This window comes from Poromitra crassiceps, assembly GCF_964638095.1.
Source record: "Poromitra crassiceps genome assembly, chromosome: 19".
Taxonomy (NCBI): Eukaryota; Metazoa; Chordata; class Actinopteri; order Beryciformes; family Melamphaidae; genus Poromitra; species Poromitra crassiceps.
The window spans coordinates 440,001-460,951 of NC_139646.1; the positions used below are offsets into that span (position 1 = coordinate 440,001).

Sequence of the window (20,951 nt, forward strand, 5' to 3'; positions counted from 1 at the left end):
CTCTCTGACCCCCCCCCCCACACACACACACACCTCTCTGACCCCCCCCCCCACACACACACACACACCTCTCTGACCCCCCCCCCCCCCACACACACACACACACCTCTCTGACCCCCCCCCCCCCCCCCACACACACACACACACACACACACACACCTCTCTGACCCCCCCCCCCCCCCCCACCACACACACCTCTCTGACCCCCCCCCCCCCCCCACACACCTCTTGTCACTAAGGATTTCTCAAGTGATACATGAGCTCTTTTGGACTGGGCTGCATTATTAACGGGATGTAAGCAGAGGAGTTGCTATGCAAACCAGAGCTGACTTGGCCTGATTTTGAACATCTAAAAGTGACGGTGGTGATGGGTAGTTGGGGTCATATAAAAGTGACAGTGGTGATGGGTAGTTGGGGTCATATAAAAGTGGTGGTGGGTAGTTGGGGTCATATAAAAGTGGTGGTGGGTAGTTGGGGTCATATAAAAGTGGTGATGGGTAGTTGGGGTCATATAAAAGTGGTGGTGGGTACTGGGTAGTTGGGGTCATATAAAAGTGGTGGTGGGTAGTTGGGGTCATATAAAAGTGGTGGTGGGTAGTTGGGGTCATATAAAAGTGGTGATGGGTAGTTGGGGTCATATAAAAGTGGTGGTGGGTAGTTGGGGTCATATAAAAGTGGTGATGGGTAGTTGGGGTCATATAAAAGTGGTGGTGGGTAGTTGGGGTCATATAAAAGTGGTGGTGGGTAGTTGGGGTCATATAAAAGTGGTGATGGGTAGTTGGGGTCATATAAAAGTGGTGATGGGTAGTTGGGGTCATATAAAAGTGGTGATGGGTAGTTGGGGTCATATAAAAGTGGTGATGGGTAGTTGGGGTCATATAAAAGTGGTGATGGGTAGTTGGGGTCATATAAAAGTGACGGTGGTGGTGGTGGGTAGTTGGGGTCATATAAAAGTGACAGTGGTGGTGGGTAGTTGGGGTCATATAAAAGTGGTGGTAGGTAGTTGGGGTCATATAAAAGTGACAGTGGTGGTGGGTAGTTGGGGTCATATAAACGTGGTGGTAGGTAGTTGGGGTCATATAAAAGTGGTGGTGGGTAGTTGGGGTCATATAAAAGTGGTGGTGGGTAGTTGGGGTCATATAAAAGTGGTGGTGGGTAGTTGGGGTCATATAAAAGTGACGGTGGTGGTGGTGGGTAGTTGGGGTCATATAAAAGTGACAGTGGTGGTGGGTAGTTGGGGTCATATAAAAGTGGTGGTAGGTAGTTGGGGTCATATAAAAGTGACAGTGGTGGTGGGTAGTTGGGGTCATATAAAAGTGGTGGTGGGTAGTTGGGGTCATATAAACGTGGTGGTAGGTAGTTGGGGTCATATAAAAGTGACAGTGGTGGTGGTGGGTAGTTGGGGTCATATAAAAGTGACAGTGGTGGTGGTGGTGGGTAGTTGGGGTCATATAAAAGTGACAGTGGTGGTGGGTAGTTGGGGTCATATAAAAGTGACAGTGGTGGTGGTGGGTAGTTGGGGTCATATAAAAGTGACAGTGGTGGTGGTGGTGGGTAGTTGGGGTCATATAAAAGTGACAGTGGTGGTGGGTAGTTGGGGTCATATAAAAGTGACAGTGGTGGTGGGTAGTTGGGGTCATATAAACGTGGTGGTAGGTAGTTGGGGTCATATAAACGTGGTGGTAGGTAGTTGGGGTCATATAAAAGTGACAGTGGTGGTGGGTAGTTAGGGTCATATAAACGTGGTGGTGGGTAGTTGGGGTCATATAAAAGTGACGGTGGTGGTGGGTAGTTGGGGTCATATAAACGTGGTGGTGGGTAGTTGGGGTCATATAAACGTGGTGGTGGGTAGTTGGGGTCATATAAAAGTGACGGTGGTGGTGGGTAGTTGGGGTCATATAAAAGTGACGGTGGTGATGGGTAGTTGGGGTCATATAAAAGTGGTGGTGGTGGTGGTGGGTAGTTGGGGTCATAATGCTCCACTTACCTGCTAGAGTGTAATCCATGTCAAAGCCAAAGCACTTAATCTTCTCCATGGCTAAGCTTCTGTTGACAAACACTCTAGAGAAACCCGAGAGAGACAAGGAATACTGTCAATGACAAGTCAGGGTAAATATGATTGTTTATTGAGTTTATTCATATCAGAGACCATGTGTTAAATACATCAATCTCAACCAAGAGAAGAAGCTTTGTACTTTTGAGTTTAGTTGCTAGCTAATTTCCATCCGTAGTGCCTTGTCGCAATTCTTCAACAACAAGATTAGCATTTATTTGGACAGACCCTGAACAGAGTTCCTCGATGTTTTCATGAGCAAAATGGGTCTATAACCCTGACTGTGAAAGTGGAATGTGCACACCATTAGGCAACATGATCTCCATGGCTGATGTGGGATCTGAGCAAAATGTCTCTCCTAATCAACACGGGAAGACGCATCAAGAAGATGCACACCGAGTTCAAAAGAAATGTCATTTGAACTTCTGCCTCCGAGATTGGGCAGCACATTTAAGGTTACAGGGTTGGACAACATGATGATCTTAGGTCACTGCGTCAAATGCTGACACAATCCGTGTTCACTGGGGAATTGCGTACCTCATGATATATTATAGTAGCCTACTAGCCTACAAGCCATGTTTAATTTCCATTCATAACTTTGGTTATAGCTGTTTATATTCACAGATGTCCCAAGTCACTGCATAACTTTTATGCTACTGTATGACAACTTCAAATTGTGTCATTCAGTGTCTTGGTTGAGTGCATGCTGCCTTGGAGTGTTGTTGGGAAATATAGGCAAATTTATCGCAAATTACGCAATACTACAATATCTTGCCATTTTAGGTCTATTCATACTTCATAAGCTGATGTCTTACCATTACTTTGAATTGTAACTGGAGTCTGTGCAGTGCTCGTCTACCCTTTGATCCCCCCTCCCCTAAATGAAATGAAATGTTTCCATTAGGGATGTTCATTTTGAAAATTTTCCAAAATCGATAATCGGTGAAAATTAACGATCAATTATCGATTATTGATCATATTAATACTTAGAATTTTTTTTTACAAAATGAATGCCTATGGCAGAATATACGAAAGACAACGTGTTCTCCTCAATGAACTCTTTATTTCAATGTGTCTCCTCTCCAACACTGCTGTCCCCGGCGCATGCCGGTGTGAATTTCCCATGTTTAAAACAGTTTTGTTGGCACAAAGGCCCGTGCCCAGCCAGAAAACTAGAGACTATATGAAGCTCCACCTCACGTTAGTCGGCTGTGCAATGGAGTGGTGCGAGGAGGAACGAATTCCACCCAAACCTAGTCAAAAAAATAAAATAAAAAAATAAAAATTAATAATTAAAAAATCCATCCAAATGCCACAGGATCGATTCCAATCCTTAACGATCAATTATCGATTTTCGATAATTGATGAACATCCCTAGTTTCCATAGAGCTCAACAGTCATGTGACTTTTCGTGACGTCATTTGCCCCAGAAGTAAGTTCTGCATTCATTTTCTCCATAGACAGTTTGAAGGCTGGGAGCCTGGGACCAAGCCAACCCGTGGCCTACTGCATCGTGAGTGACTATAAAACATTTGGTTTAAGCAAGAACAAAAAAAAACAATGTTTTCCTGTTGTGTTTATATATACTGTATATATATATATATATATATATATATATATATATATATATATATATATGGCCCTAAGGTTGAAAACCACTGGCTTATTTACTAACTTTACCCAGAGTTAGTGATTACACATTTAATTGTGCAGCCCTAGCAGCACAATCATTTGATTCAATCAATAGAGACAGTCCTTCTGTATTGTGGTTGGTATGCTTGGATGCGTACACATCTCTACAGCAAAGGCAGAGTGCTTGCTGCCCTACAGCTCCAAGACTGAATTTGACCATGCTCCAGGAAACAGCTCAACTGTCCTGAGTGATCTGATCAGTCAGGAGGCTACAGAGGACCGGTGTGGCCCGCTGGCCCGAGAGGTAGCCAATGTTTACATAGCCTGCCGGGCACCGACGATCCACGCATCTCATGGGAGCAGATGGCACTCGGCTTAGCAAAGCCACATAACTGCCAGCTGAACTTTGACTTCTAGTACAGGCCTACTTCTCTTTCATATCTGTATTTGAGCAGTAGACTGTGTAAACTGTCTCTCCAGTTTCCAGATCTTTCCACACCAGTCAATATTTAGTTATCCTAGCATTAAGGCACAGATCAGCTAACCCCCATCTAAAAGGAAACCAAAAATGACACATTGGAGAAAAGACAAGCTTACATCAGCCATAACTAAACTAACACAACAACCTGATAGACAAGTTTAGCTGCCAAGAATCAATCTGTCTCAAACACCTATAAAACCCATTCCAGAGGACAAAATCTCGACCATCGTAACAATGACCTTTTTCCTGTTCACCAAACTATAAATCAATTCTGAAATACCTTGCAGCAGATCCATAGTGGACAAGTTCCCATTTAGACTGTTGTCCAGCGGAGGACTGGCGATGCATTCTGAGTGTGATTAAAGCTAGGATTGACTGGCCGTTGGCCTGACCTGCTCCGGTAACGCACGGCAGCTCTGGCCCAAAAACAATGAACCCCCCCCCCCCTTTGCTTCCTTGCCATTCAATTTTTTTTTGACTTGTTGCAAAAATGATTGTGGCCATTCCGCGTCATTCTCTGTTGTTGTCTGTTGTCAGGCAGGGTGGTTGTTGTTGTTGTTGTTGTTGTTGAGTAGGGTGATGCTTGCGGGCCCTCAAAGACATCCAGAACAATCACACGTCAGGTACAATCAAGCAAGTCCCAGTCCCCAGCTACAGATGCTTACATTACCAAGGTGTGGCTCTCTATATGACTCCTCCTCCTCCAAATCTCAGTGTGGCCACATATTTCAACATGTCTTTATTATACCGTACATGTATAATGTGTGTATGGATGGATTAGACTAAAATATAAATCATTACCTTAACTAAGGCAGGGCTAATCCTGACTGATCAAAACGACATTATAGTCAGCACTGGGCATTTCAAACTAAAATCACTGTTGTATGTTAAAAGTGCAAATAGCCTTTTCCTGTCAGGTTTGATCCGTTGTTTGTTCTGTACCTGAAGCTGCTCCTGTCTCTCCTCACCCGTATTGACAATGAGGGCGGGGCCGGGCTTGAGAGAGATAGTCAGCCTCGACTTTGGTCCTGCTGACACCAGTACGGCCTCAAATAGCCCACATGGGTCAGACCACACCTACGAGAGAATCCCTCAACAACTCAGTCTGACTGACGCAGCTGTGCAACAATCTGTCAGATTGTTTCCACCAGCCTCTAATCTGATGGAAACAGCTCATTCAGCCGCCTGTGAGAGGAGGTTTATCTGGGCTGGGCAGAGACGTGAAGTGAACCTCTCGCTATGTGATCAACCATCCTGACTGTGAGGATGATGGACTATTTCACTCAAGCTCTTTCTCCATGAGATCAAATGCTCTCTTAAAATGAGATGAACCAAACCTTGGTAAAAACGGGTCTGTTAAGTTAATTAGATGGAACTATTGTCAAACAAATACACTCAGTATGTTTATATGCACTTAAAAAAAACGAATGATTGCGTTAGTCCGCCTAAAACCGGACTTTTTTTTTTTTTTTTTTATATATATTTTTTATTAAGTTTTCAAAGATTCAAGCATTTTTACAACATAATTGAAGACATTTTTTCTTGTTTCCCCGCCCCCATGTACCCACCCCCCCCCCCACCCACCATTGTGCGGCAACGCCCAACGACAACACAACAAAAAGAAAAGAAAAGAAAAGAAAGAAAAAGAAAATAATAAAATAAAACACACATGCCTACATACACACACACACACACACACACTCAATAATACATTCATTAGGGATGCTCTATGATATTAACAGCAAATCACATCACCGTGCATCCCTACAAGAAACACTGTCCATCAAACAGTAGTACCCGAAGCTGCCCTTCTTGCCATAAAATCTATATGTGGTTGCCATATTTTTACAAAGTCCTGACTCTTATGTCTTATATTATAGTATATTTTATCTAATGGAACATAGCTAGAGATTTCATTTAACCAATGTGATATTGTAGGAGGGTAATCGGATTTCCAATGGATTGCAATACACTTCTTTGCAGCAATCAAAGCAAGATCAATATATTTTTTTTGAAATTCATTCCAAGGGTCCATATTGATTGTGCCTAAAAGACACAAGCGAGACGATTTTGTAATGTGAATGTTTAAACATAGTGCTATCGTGTCAATTACAGAGTTCCAAAATGTTAACAACAAATTACATGACCAAAACATATGGCAAAACTCCCCTTTCTGTTTTTTGCAGCGCCAGCACAAAAAGGACATTTCATTATTCATTTTATAAAGTTTTACCGGTGTGTAATATGTTCTATGCAAAATTTTAAAAAGAAGGAGTTTGTGCCTCATATTGTAAGAACACTTATGAACTTTAAAACAAAAGAAAGACCAGTCCTCTTTACTTATATCCATGTCTAAATCCTTTTCCCATTTACACCTCGTAGCATCTGTACTTGTAGACAAACATTCAAGCAAAGATAAATAAACTTGAGAAATACATTTAGAACTTTGAACCTCCTTATTGATAAGGCATTCTATTTTGGAGGGCTTGGGTTCCTCAAGAGTGCCTTGAGTTGTCTGTATCATATGGCGGATTTGAAAAAATCGAAATAAATGTGTGGAAGGTAAATTATATTTTGACTTTAACTGAAGAAAGGAAACAAATGTACCACTATCGTAAAGATGTGTTATTTCCCTTATCCCCTTGTCATACCAAGACTTGAAGGTGTCATCATTAAAACAAGATGTAAAATTGGGGTTTCTCCAGATAGGAGTATAGGGTGAAAGGTGTTCCTTGTGACCCATAAGTTTATGGGAGTTCTTCCATATCAGTAAACTATTAATAATAATAGGATTATTTGTGATTTGTTTAACCTGTTGTAAACCAATATAAGGCAGGTATCTCAGTTCATATGGTAAAATATCATAGGATTCTAGTCTAGACCATGCGCTAGATGAGCTAGAGAACCACTGCCTAATCTGGGTAAGTTGGGCAGCCAGAAAATAAATGTTAAGGTTTGGTAGGTTTAAGCCACCAGCAGTATATGGAAGTTGTAAGACCTGTTGGCTAATCCTTGGTGACTTACTCTCCCAAATGAAAGAGGAGAAGATGCTCTGCATCTTTTTGAAGAAAAGTAACGGAGGGGAAAATGGGAGGTTTTGAAACAAAAAAAGAAATTTGGGTAAAATAGACATCTTAATAATGTTGGTTCTGCCCATAAGAGATATAGGAAGTAGATTCATTCTTTTCAGATCATTTGTAACTTTCTCAATTAATGGAGAATAATTCAGGTGATAAATGTCTTCTATTTTGCTAGGAATGTATATGCCCAAATACTTCATATAATCTGGAGACCATTTCAAATTAAATTTGTCTCTTAAAGAGTCAAAGTTAAATTTGGAAATTGGCATAATTTCGGTTTTGGACTGGTTGACTTTGTAGCCCGATAGATCGCCAAACTGATCCAGTATTGTAAACAGGATTGGAATTGAGTACAAAGGGTCCCGTAAATAAAGTAAAATATCATCTGCATATAATGAAATAACATGATTTTCGCTTCCAATTTTAATGCCCTGTAGGTGATTATGTGATCTTATTATTGCAGCCAGAGCTTCAATAGCAAGAGCAAATAATGATGGAGACATCGGACAGCCTTGTCTTGTCCCTCGTGATAGCTTAAAGGGGGATGAGTGCTGAGTGTTTGTCTTAATAATTGCCATAGGGAGACTATAAATAATGCGAATCCAAGAAATAAAAATAGGTCCAAAATTAAATCTTGATAGAATGGCTATTAAGTATTCCCATTCTAATCTATCAAATGCTTTTTCAGCATCGATAGAAATAGCCACCATAGGAGTAGTACAGTCTTTAGTGTGAAACAAAATATCAAAATACCTACGTATATTGTCAGACAATAGACGACCCTGAACAAAACCTGTTTGGTCCGAATGAATAAGACTAGATACCACTGATTCAAGGCGTAAAGTTAGAATTTTAGTGATGATCTTATAATCGACATTTAGCAGTGAAATTGGCCTATAAGAAGCACACAGCAGTGGATCTTTATCTTTTTTTTTAAGTAAAGTAATAACTGCTACGTAAAGAGATTGGGGAAGTAATCTTTTCTGAAGACTGGTTGAAATCATAAAATGAAAAAAAGGCATTAGCTGCTGAGAAAACTGTCTGTAAAATTCCACTGGAAGACCATCCAATCCCGGTGCCTTGCCCTTTTGAAGAGAGTAAATAGCCTTCAAAATCTCCTCTGAGGTTATATCTTTGTCTAACTGGGACCTCCTTTCAGTTGTCAGAGAAGGGAGAGGAATATCTTTCAGAAAATTATTTAAGGTCTCCTCACTACAATGACACTCCGATTCATACAGTTTACTATAGAAACTTTTGAATGTATCATTAATCTCTATTGGATCCATTATAACACTACCATCCGCCCCTTTAATTCGCAAAATAGCTCGATCTTGTGATTCTTTCTTTATTTGCCATGCTAGTAATTTACCTGCCATTTCGCCTTGCTCGACAAACCTTTGCTTTGTTTTTAAAATATTCAATTCAATAAAATGTGTGTTTATATTATTGTATTTCATTTTCAAGTTGTCAAGCTGGCAAAGTACCGCAGGGTCTTTGGATACACAATGGTGTTTCTCTAACTTCTTAATCTTTTGTTCGATATGCTGTAATTCATCTTTGGTTTTGGCCTTAAGGGAGGAAGAAAATGCCATACTCATCCCTCTAATATAGGCTTTCAATGTGTCCCAAACTATTAAAGGACAAACTGTAGAATCCTGATGTACAGCAGAAAAAGTGTCCAAATGGGCATTCATAAATTCAATAAACTGTTGGTTGGCTAACAATGCTGTATTGAACCTCCAAGTTTTAGATGGTGCCGGAGGCCCATCAAAATCAATTGAAAAAAGTAGTGCAGAATGGTCTGATAAGATTCTCGCCAAATACACACATTTTGATATCTTGGAAACAAAAGATGAAGACACAAAGAAAAAATCAATTCTTGAATAAGTATTGTGCACAGGGGAATAGAATGAAAAATCTCTATCATTAGGATGAATAGTTCTCCAAGTCTCATGAAGGCCCAATTCCTGAGTGTTTTTGGCCAACGCGATAGACATGTTGGATAGGGAGTAATTAGTGGTTGAAGATCTGTCCAAATTAGCATCCAGAATGCAATTAAAATCACCCCCCCAAAAAATGGGAATTTTAAATTTTGCCACCATTAATGTAAGGTCATTAATAAATTTGGGGTCGTCATGATTGGGACAATAACAATTTAAAAAAATTATTTCGACTTGGTCCAGCAAGCCCCTAACAAAAATATATCTACCATTTTTATCAGATTTAACTTCTTCAGGGAGAAATAATACATTATGTCTGATGAGAATTACAACACCTCTTGAGTTGGAAGCAAATGAGGAGTGAAATACTTTACCAACCCATCCGGATTTGAGCTGTTCATGAGTTGAAAATAGGAGATGAGATTCTTGTAAAAAGGCTACATCCACTTTTTGTTTGTTCAGGTATGTCATGATTTTCTTCCTTTTCACCAAACCCCCCATTCCTTTAACATTGTAAGTTATGAAGTTGTATCTAGGCATTTAGAATAATCCGAAGGAACAACTGAATGCAAGACTGGACAGAAGAGAATAAAAAATAAAACAAAACAAAACAAAAAACAACAACCCCACTCACACACACAGACATCCCGCACCCTCCCACCCCCCCATTTGATACCTCCTGAGTATATCCTGCCCTGTACACTACAGGGTGCAGCATATTAATAAGAATGACATACTCTCCTACCGTTATCAAATAAATTTAAATTTAAGGAGATTAAATACAACCTTTTGTTTTAAACAAAGAGAACCTTTTTTTTTTTTTTTTTTTTTTTGAATAGGTAAATACTAGTCAATCAATTCACCCCAACAATACACCATCATTTTTTTTTTTTTTTTAATAATAATAATCATCCCCAAAATGAAAATAAAGAAAAAAGAAAGGAAAATGTTTTTTTTTTTTTAATCATAATCATCATAATAAACACTTCATCATCATAAAAATATATGTATACTTTTTTTCTTTTTTTTTCCCCCCATTAATAATAGGCTAGTCGTTTTTTTTTGTTTTTTTCCTTTTTTTTTTTTTTTTTTTTCCCCCTCTTTTTTTTTTCCCTTACAAGTAAATAGTCATAGTCACCCCAACAGTACACCATCATGGATTTTTTTTTTTTTTTTTTTTTTTTTGCGGTGGGGGGGACACCAACAATCATCCTAGTCAATTCATCCCCCTAATAGAACTCCCCCCGATAACCAAATTAAATTGTGTCAACATAGGAAGGTTATACCTGAGAGAGAGAGAGAGAGGGAGAGAGAGAGGGAGAGAGAGAGAGAGAGAGAAAGAGATGGGGGGGGGGACAAACCACCCCAACCCCATAGGATTACACTTAAGGTTTACTTCATAACCAACCAAATTAATCTCCAAGTCCCACTTCACTCATTGATAACTCAACTAAATTCAAGGTCAATCTCAAACACGTATTACCCCCCCCCCCCCCCCCCCCATCCCATAGTTCGTCATAGCCAGGGACTCCAGTTGAATGTCACGTAGCCTATAGGCTTCTCCATCAATCCAGGGTTCATTATATTGTCTACTGTCATATTGCCCATATAGTGGGCTGTTGTTCAGGTATTGATGTTAGCCATTGATGTAGTCAGGATTATAGAGTTGGTTTAATTACCTGGTTGTAGTGTGCCATGGCCTCTCTGTGGTCCGTGAAGGAGGCAGTGTTGTTAGCGAATGTGACAATCAGCTTGCATGGAAATAACAGCCCATACCTCACGTTGGCCTCCCGCAGGTGTCCCCGCACCTCGTTGAATAATGCTCTTCGTTTGACCAGATCGGCTGTGAGGTCGGGGTAGATGTGAATCCTCTTCCCCTGGAACTTCAGGTTGCCAGCAGATTCCGCTGCCAGGCGTAGAATGAGCCTCCTCGTCTCCAGGCTGAACAGCCGCGCGATCATGCCCCGCATCTTGCCTCCCTCCAGACGGGGACCCGTACGGTGTGCGATGTTGATAAGGGGTTGAGGTCCCAGCTTGTCGGCACCAAACACGTCGTCTAACAGGGAATTCATAAAAGCAGTGGGATTGCCTTTCTCGCTGTCTTCAGGCAGTCCCAACACTCGAATATTAAACTTGCGGCTATGTGCTTCAATCTGTTCCATTTTCTGTTTCAGTGACACATTATCCGACTGTGATTGAGCAAGCTTTTGTTCGATATCAGCTAGACGGCGTTCCGTCTCGTTAGCGGCTGCTTCCAGATCCTTTACCTTGGTCGTATTGGAAATCATATCATTACGAAGTGAATCCAGACATTCTTGAATTGGTTTCAGTTTCAGATCAAATGCGGAGTCAAGCTCTTCACGTATGACTTCTCTCATAATTGATGCAAGCTCTCCGCGGTCCATCACAGTAACTTTTTGTTTGAGATCGCTTCTTAGATTTCTTAACTCTCTGCTGCGAGCGGCGTTGGCCATGCACCTTGAGTAGCCTATCAAACAATCAACAGACAGCCGGTGCGGAGATTGCGACCACAAACAAATGAATTTGACTTCGGCAATAGGTCTAGTTGCAATATCCCTCAAGTTAGGAACAATAGATGCCTCCTTCTAATCGTTCAATTTTGTTTGCATAAAAAAAAATTCCTCCTTACATTGTGAAAAACTCAATTTGTTAGGAGAGCAGTCCCGCGTGCGTTCAATCCATGCTGCCCCGGAAACAGGAAGTAAAGTAAAACCGGACTTTTGAAATGCATGTAAACACGTTAGCTCGACTGAAATTGAAGTTATAAAAGTCCGACTAACACACCCAGATAATGATAGTCGATTTACTCCTGCATGTATACAGGCCAGTCGGACTGGAACTGAACGAGGCGATCAGCGCATGCGCTGACGTTCTTTGACCCGGAAGTCGAACAGCGTGTAAAACTGTTATGTTAGCGGCCAGGGAGCGATTAGCTAAAGCTAAATGTGAAGTTTGTTGATATAGAGCTAAATCTGTTTCTAGAAAAAATATTTTTTTAATATCTTCATTTCAACTGTATTGAGCTCACAAGGGGCAGCTTTGTGTTACCTGACCATCCCTGCGTTTACTTTGAACGGTTTATCGGCGCTCTCTCTCTCTCCACATAAACACAACCTCGCTCGACCACCTAAACGCAGAACACAGCAAAACACAATGTCCTATCACTAAAATACACACAGGGCGCAGCGTCTCTCAACATGAACACACTGGCACACTATTATATGGGCGAGAAGTGATCGTTTGTATAATTATATCATCTTTTATTATAGAAGATTATAGAGATTAAAGCCAAATTAAAGCCAAATTATAGAGAGCCAAAGTGAAACGTCACTTCCTGCTTTCTCCCTGTACCAGCGCTGCGAAAAATATGAATGGGGGTGGACGGAGAATACGGTTACACAAACTGAAAGGTAGGGGTTATTTTCGTATAAAAACTACATAGCTCGTGGAAGCTCGTGGCATGTCGCCGGTCTTCAGCTTTGCCGGTAGAGAAAGTGACGTCACTTAGGCGACTGTGTACATTATGTAGTCTTTCTCATTTATAACTTCTAGGGCAACAGTTTGGCGACAAACTGTGACTTTCTTGACATGCAAAGTTATGTTTTAAATTGTGTGTGTGTGTGTGTGTGTGTGTGTGTGTGTGTGTGTGTGTGTGTGTGTGTGTGTGTGTGTGTGTGTGTGTGCGTGTGTGTGCGTGTGTGTGTGTGTGTGCGTGTGCGTGTGGGTGCGTGGGCTGGGGGTCAGATTCCTCAGCACAGGGGACAAAGTCAACACACAAGTGACAGTTTTACAGCCGAGCTGTTGTTAACATGACAAGTTGCGTAATGGCATCATGGAATAACAGCAGTTCTCAGTGGACATACATCTCTTTAGTGGAGTTAAACATTGCACAACAACGCCCACACGGACTACATCCCTCCCTCCATCAGCCACTTAACGAGCATGACCACAGGGCTTTTCCTATCATTAGATAAATGCATGACGGGGATCACTTTCTATTTGAAGCCTCTCTCATTTTGCCAGTTAAAAACAGTAAACCTCTTTTACATGTGGAGAGCCACACTTTGCTTGTATGCCTTTAAGCAAATTACCTGCTTAATGTATTGAATTTGGCTTGAGAGAGTAGGCCCCACACACTAAATGACCTGCTTAATGTATTGAATTTGGCTTGAGAGAGTAGGCCTCACACACTAAATGACCTGCTTAATGTATTGAATTTGGCTTGAGAGAGTAGGCCTCACACACTAAATGACCTGCTTAATGTATTGAATTTGGCTTGAGAGAGTAGGCCTCACACACTCAATGACCTGCTTAATGTATTGAATTTGGCTTGAGAGAGTAGGCCTCACACACTAAATGACCTGCTTGTGCTTAATGTATTGAATTTGGCTTGAGAGAGTAGGCCTCACACACTAAATGACCTGCTTAATGTATTGAATTTGGCTTGAGAGAGTAGGCCTCACACACTAAATGACCTGCTTAATGTATTGAATTTGGCTTGAGAGAGTAGGCCTCACACACTAAATGACCTGCTTAATGTATTGAATTTGGCTTGAGAGAGTAGGCCTCACACACTAAATGACCTGCTTAATGTATTGAATTTGGCTTGAGAGAGTAGGCCTCACACACTCACTCACTCCTAGGACCACAATGACATTTTGCCATCTGACATTGAACAGGAAGCGTGCCTATCAGATGCAAAACCATGGCTAACACAGGATGTGTTAATGATTAGTCATGTCAAGCCAGACAGAATTGCTTTCAATTTCTTCCCAAGCCTAAGTGACACGGCCCGCTGAAGATTTCCTAATACTTGATAAGGGGGGAATTGAAATGAGGCAGCAATAAAATGAGTCTTTTCCAGGTGCTTGAGGGGATGAAAAAAATTGGAAAACTGCTTCCCACTGAGTGCGTATGAACAGTATGAACAGTATGAACAGTATGAACAGCGTATGAACAGTATGAACAGTATGAACAGTATGAACAGCGCAATGACGCTTCCATCTGGTGATTGGGGAGGCCACAGAAGACATGTGACTTCATCGTGGTGTTAATGAAACCACTCTTGGGGCGTCCGGGTAGTGCAGCGGTAGATGCCCTGCCTACCAACACGAGGGTCGCAGGTTCGCGCCCCCGTGTTACCTCCGGCTTGGTCGGGCGTCCGTACAGCCACGATGTTGACTGTGTCTGTGGGTGGGAAGCCGGATTAAGGGTATGTGTCCTGGTCGCTGCACTAGATCGGTCGGGGCGCCCGTTCGGGTGCGGAAGGGAACTGGTGGGAATAGCGTGATCCTCCCACGTGCTGCTACGTCCTGCGGGTGACGCTCCCCGCTGTCGGGTGAAAAGAAGCGGCTGGCGACTGCGGAGGAAGCAGGTGCTAAGTCTATAAAAATCAGAAAAATTAAAAAATAAAATAAACCACGGTGTTGAATTCAATTAGCGGTGTGGATCATCGGATATGACGGTTAAGGTATTTCACAAGGAAAATGGCCTTGTATTCCTTGGTTGTTACATGACTGTGTAGAGTATTTATTAACACCTAATGACTCCCATGAGATAGCTGCCCATACCATTACAAATCCACCATCATGTTGAACAGTCAGCAAATGATCATTGCTGGTTGTAGGTTTGCTTCTGCCTTCTCCAACGGTAAAGCAGAAGCTGCCGTAGCAAATAGGGTGAAAGACGACTCATCAGATCAGATTACGTAGTTTCCATTGCTCACAGCCGCAGGTCCAGGTTTTGTTCTCCTTACACCAGGTTCCGTTCAATTATGGGCTCAATTTTGAGGCTGTAGTTTTGTGGTGTTCAGCAGCAACTATTCTGTTCAGAGTCTGTCTACCCATGTCCCGGTCAGTGAGCTCTGACTGTTCAGAGTGTGTCTACTCCTGTCAGTGAGCCCTGACTGTCAGTGAGCCCTGACTGCTCAGAGTCTGTCTACTCCTGTCAGTGAGCTCTGACTGTTCAGAGTGTGTCTACTCCTGTCAGTGAGCTCTGACTGTTTAGAGTGTGTCTACTCCTGTCAGTGAGCTCTGACTGTCAGTGAGTCCTGACTGTCAGTGAGTCCTGACTGTTCAGAGTGTGTATACTCAGGGCTATTTGCACTGGCTCTCACAAAGTTTTTCCCCTTCCTCTTTTTTCCTACAAGGTTTTGGGGGGAGGAACATTTTTTCCCTGGCATGCATCTAGATGACCCTGGCACGCCGCGACCTCACGGTCAGGTCGCGACCTCACAGTCAGGTCGCGGCGTGAAAGGAGGGGCCATGCCTCCTCCTGAGCCGACAGGGGGGCCCGGGGTGAGGCATGCAGGGTTAAGGCTGTGAGATGCCGGTTAGGTTAGGATGGTGTAGGTTAGGTTAGGATGGTGTAGGTTAGGCTGTAGATTAGCTTAGATTCTTGTGTTGTTACACAGTTCAGCTGAAGGTTATCGTGGATTCCTTTATCACTGGGAAGTGGCAATCTTACGGTTCAAAGGTCATGAGCTGGGACGGTGACGTCACCAGAGCTGGTATTTCCCATTCCAAACTCGTAGGAGCCTCAGCAGCCCCGACCTCACAAATCCAAGATGGCTGCTCCATGCAACAACAGTAGTTATAATCGTAGTAAATGCTGTTTATTAGCACTTCTGTCTTGTTTCTCATTAAATCAGCTGTACACACAGCACTGCCTATCTTCTATCTGTGTGGACATGTTGCTGCAGTGTTTGTATGCGCTAAATGCCTTGTTATCAACTGTTATTGCTAACAATGGCTAGCCTGGCTAGTGACTGGATCTGACCAAGAGCTGACTTGGATGTGACACAATTGAACAGTGAACTTCTCAGCTCAAGTTTTCTGCAAATGGAACGCTAACAAAACGGACGTGACGTCATTTAGGTCCACATCCCAGTTATTTTGCAATAAAGGAGAGGGCCATTAGATTCAATTAGAGTAGGTTAGGAGGATAGGGCAAATTAGGCTACAGATTAGCTAGATGATTTGGTTGCTAGGTAGTTGTGGTTAAGGTTAGAGTAGTTAGAGCGTCTGTCCTCTTCTTCTGTTCTCTCTTTCTCTACATTTTTTCCTTCTCCGTCCCTCTCCTCCCCGTCTTCTCTCTCTCTCTCTCTCCACTCTCTCCTCACTCTCTCTCTCTCTCTCTCCACTATACTCTCTCCTCACTCTCTCTCTCTCTCTCTACAATACTCTCTCCTCACTCTCTCTCTCTCTACTATACTCTCTCCTCACTCTTTCTCTCTCTCTCTCCACTATACTCTCTCCTCACTCTTTCTCTCTCTCTCTCCACTATACTCTCTCCTCACTCTTTCTCTCTCTCTCTCTCTCTCTCTCCACTATACTCTCTCCTCACTCTCTCTCTCTCTCTCTCTCTCCACTATACTCTCTCCTCACTCTCTCTCTCTCTCTCTACTATACTCTCTCCTCACTCTCTCTCTCTCTACTATACTCTCTCCTCACTCTTTCTCTTTCTCTCTCTCTCTCCACTATACTCTCTCCTCACTCTTTCTCTCTCTCTCTCCACTATACTCTCTCCTCACTCTTTCTCTCTCTCTCTCCACTATACTCTCTCCTCACTCTTTCACTATACTCTCTCCTCACTCTTTCTCTCTCTCTCTCCACTATACTCTCTCCTCACTCTTTCTCTCTCTCTCTCCACTATACTCTCTCCTCACTCTTTCTCTCTCTCCACTATACTCTCTCCTCTCTCTTTCTCTCTCTCCACTATACTCTCCTCTCTCTTTCTCTCTCTCCACTATACTCTCTCCTCACTCTTTCTCTCTCTCTCTCCACTATACTCTCTCCTCACTCTCTCCACTAGGGGTGGGGGAAAAAATCGATTCACCTAAGTATCGCGATTTTTAATGTCACGATTTTTTGGATCGATCTTTTATTCCAGAATCGATAATCGCAAATTAAAAAAAAAAAAAAAACATTTTTTTTTTTTGGATTTTTTTTTTTTTTTTTTTTTTTTTGGTGCTTGCAGTCAGGCCACTCACTGAACAGCAGGCCAGGCGCCGCCTACTGGTTTACTAGTGGTTTTATTACTTTATTAGTTAGTCTGAAGTAATAATTACACTTCAGGGTTAAAGTGGGTGCATCTCATTGTAAAATTGGACTTCAAACGGCCCAAATCTGGCTTCAAACGGCCCAAATTTCACGCGCGTTGGCCCATATCGGCCTGGCCTGCTTGGTATCTAATGCCCGGCCTGAATTATGATCCCAGTCCGCCCCTGTTTTTAACTATATCGCCCAGCCCTACTCATGATATATAATATACAGTCTCTAGTGTATGATTCAACTTTTCCCATGTTCTAATCTAGTGTAAAAAAGCAAACAAACTGAAAAAATAAAAGAAAAAAATAAACAAAAATCGCAATAAATCGTAATATCGAATCGCAATAATCGTAGAATCGCAATACTTAAGAATCGCAATATAAATCGAATCGGCACCCAAGAATCGTGATAGTATCGAATCGGGAGATAAGTGAATCGCCACAGCCCTACTCTCCACTATACTCTCTCCTCTCTCTCTCTCTCCACTAAACTCTCTCTCTCTCTCTCCACTATACTCTCTCCTCACTCTCTCTCTCTCTCTCTCCACTATACTCTCTCCTCACTCTCTCTCTCTCCACTATACTCTCTCTCTCTCTCTCTCCACTATACTCTCTCCTCACTCTTTCTCTCTCTCTCTCCACTATACTCTCTCCTCACTCTTTCTCTCTCTCTCTCTCTCTCTCAACTCTCTCCTCACTCTTTCTCTCTCTCTCTCCACTATACTCTCTCCTCGCTCTGTTCTCCCCTTCTTTGTTCTCCACTATTTTCTCCCTTCTCCCTCTGCGCTCTCTCTTATCTTATATGTTTGTTTTTTATATGCTTTATATTTAAGTTGTTCAATTCTGTTTCTTGATTGTGCTTAGCTAGACACATTCTCACATGCTTGTGAATTAAAGCTATACAAATATAAACTTGACTTGAAACGTGACTTAAGATTCTTACCTGTGGTACGGCTCTCTCCTGTACTTCTTCATTGCCAGGCCATCCATGTTAGCGGGCAGGTCTGCATAGTTCTGCAGTCTGTCACTCCATGAAGTGGTCATCTTCAAACCTCTGGAAGGGAGGGGAGCAACACTTAATTATGCACTGCTCACACTCACAAAAGCCTCTCAATACTCACCAAGTTAAACACAATACTTTTACTGTACAACAACACTCATTGATTTTCAATGTTTCCTATAAAACACAAATACAACAATACCAAAAACAAGCTCCAATTAGTTTCCATTTTCACTGTTTAAGCTGCCACACAGACACGCACGCACGCACGCACACACACACACACACGCACGCATGCACGCACACACACACGCACGCACGCACACACACACACGCACGCACACACACGCACGCACACACACACACACGCATGCACGCACGCACACACACACACGCACACACACACAACACAGGTTAAAGGGGTCAGCACAGGACACAGGAAGGCATCAAACCACTCGGATCATCTTAAAACACGATTACCAAAATGGTCACCGACATATTTGGTAATCGACATCATCACATGTTCTTTGGGAGCTGTTCCCCCGAAGCTGCTGCTGATCCATTAAAAAAAATATTTTTGAGTCAATTATCATCTTACTTGTCTTTATTTTTAGTTAGCACATGCCTAAAACAACTTCAAGCTAAATTTAGAAGCTGATGATAGCTAAATCAGAGCGATTGAGTAATTGTGTGATAAGCTGCAATTTATGATCCGATTAGTCGACTAATCGTTAAAATAATAGGTGACTAGTCGATTATCAAAATAATCGTTTGTGGCAGCCCTAGTTTAAACCAGACAGCACAGTGTCTTCTTCATAGTGAAAAGGCATTGGATTCACAGTGTGTTTAAACCAGACAGCACAGTGTCTTCTTCACAGTGAAAAGGCATTGGATTCACGGTCTGTTTAAACCAGAGCAGGAGGAGGAGTAAACAATCTGCAAGCTGGCTCATCAATTAAATTGAGATACAATCATCCAATGCATTCAAGCACATCGGCAGACCTATTTGATGGTGCTGTGTTCCTGACTTGCTGTGAACACCAGTCATCATCTCCTGAACTGGTTTAGCGCGTGAACTCTCTCAAGTAGAGATCAAACCACCTTACGTTACCAAGAGAGATGAGTCTATTTGTTATGCTGGTATGACCGTCTCACTCACTAGGCAAAGTCCAAGGACAAAGGCACAGACTTGACTAGACTGAATCAAGTGCCCATATTGGGGATTTAAAATGGGGTCACATTTACAAAAACAACTCATTTCCTCATTAATGCATCAGATTGTGTCCTACAGTATGTAGCCCACATAAAGCCAAGCTTGAACAAAGGCTAGAGAAGAAAACCAAACCCCCCAATGTGCTGCAGGCACATCTGTTAACCATGAATCTAGGGAGAGATTTCGTACATTTCTGCCTGAATGGAATGCAAGCGGCTAGTCTTGGCCTCCTCATAGTGTGTTTTTTCTCTCCCATGCTGACACATTTTATCACTTTCCTACTATCACTGGAGAGGCTGGCCTGCAGGAAGGAAAGGCAGAGGTCAGCTTTCTGTTTCTCAGTGCTGTCACAAATGCTTTCTGTTTCTCAGTGCTGTCACAAATGCAAACAAGACCCATCTTGGGGGCATGGGGAGATTTGTCAATACGGCTGCAGTAGAAACACTATCTATGGAACCATTGCTATCGACATCGATAAGATCTATTGGAGCTATCGAAAAGAAAACGTGTTCTTCTTACCATGTGATCTAAAATGTTGTATTAGTTTATGAACTTTTTTTTTTTACTGAAGAGACAGCACAATTACCACTCAGAAAGGACACTTCTATGAGTCATAGAAGTGTCCTTTCTGAGTATGAGTAATAAACTGCCGACGTGGGTCCATATAGTTTAATGATTCCACTGCATTTGTATATTCCGTTTGCACGTAATTCCTCAGTATGACACCTTGGCCCATAGTCTATTATTCGGGTCCAGTGGGGTCTGAAGGCAGTTCTGGCCGGGACAAACTCAGCAAACCTGCACTGCGGTGGCACCCAGGAAAGTGAAATTAATGCAAGATATAACTTGTACTGGCTACATTGCCCCAGGTCGGGGAGGAGTCTGTGTAACGACGTTATGGGGAAGTAACAACAACGTTACAACTGATTTTCACCGTTTTAGATGTCATTGATTGATATAACGGTAACGCTATAACGTCTGACGGTTACATAAACAATTGGAGGGGTATTGAACCAAACCTATCACATATAACAATAATGGCAGAATTAGCCTGGGCTGTTAAGTGTCTTTACTAGCTAACAGCAAACTAAGACATCTTGCTAGCTGGCTACCAAACAACGTCCCCCGTTAACGTATTGAACTGTGAGTATGAAAGCTAGCTAACATTCTTGTTTCCTCAAATAACCATTTGCTCTGCTGCTCTCGTTTACTTTCCTCATATTTTGCTGTTAGGACTACCAAAATGTAAGTGATCCAGCCCAGCGGACGTGTTTGATGATGTGTAGCTGCTGATGCGACAACAAAAGCGAAATTCTCTGGCAGATTTCATGGCGTTAGCTGTAGCGAACATTACTGTACTACTCACCTCTGATTTCCTCAATAAAAACAACTGCACCGTCTGATAACCTGAGAATGCGCCTCATGCACTGGAAAAGTGGGACAAAAATCGCAAAACGTTCTGGCAAAAAGTAAGGTAGTGTCTG

The 20,951-nt window shown here is 42.3% G+C and overlaps 1 protein-coding gene across 2 annotated transcripts in view; it reads right to left on the reverse strand.

Annotated features, from left to right (window-relative positions):
- Window positions 1–20,951, reverse strand: part of nt5c2b (5'-nucleotidase, cytosolic IIb) — a 60,285-nt gene extending 39,334 nt beyond the window's left edge. The window contains exons 1-3 of one of the 2 annotated variants that reach the window (XM_083655988.1): window positions 20,834–20,951; window positions 18,198–18,308; window positions 1,988–2,061 (exon numbers count right to left, since the gene is read on the reverse strand). In XM_083655988.1, the coding sequence (XP_083512114.1) occupies window positions 1,988–2,061; window positions 18,198–18,298 (175 nt within the window). In that variant the 5' untranslated portion in view covers window positions 18,299–18,308; window positions 20,834–20,951. Of the gene's footprint in view, window positions 1–1,987; window positions 2,062–18,197; window positions 18,309–20,833 lie in introns of those variants that run through there. The other variant, XM_083655989.1, reaches the window with a different exon arrangement.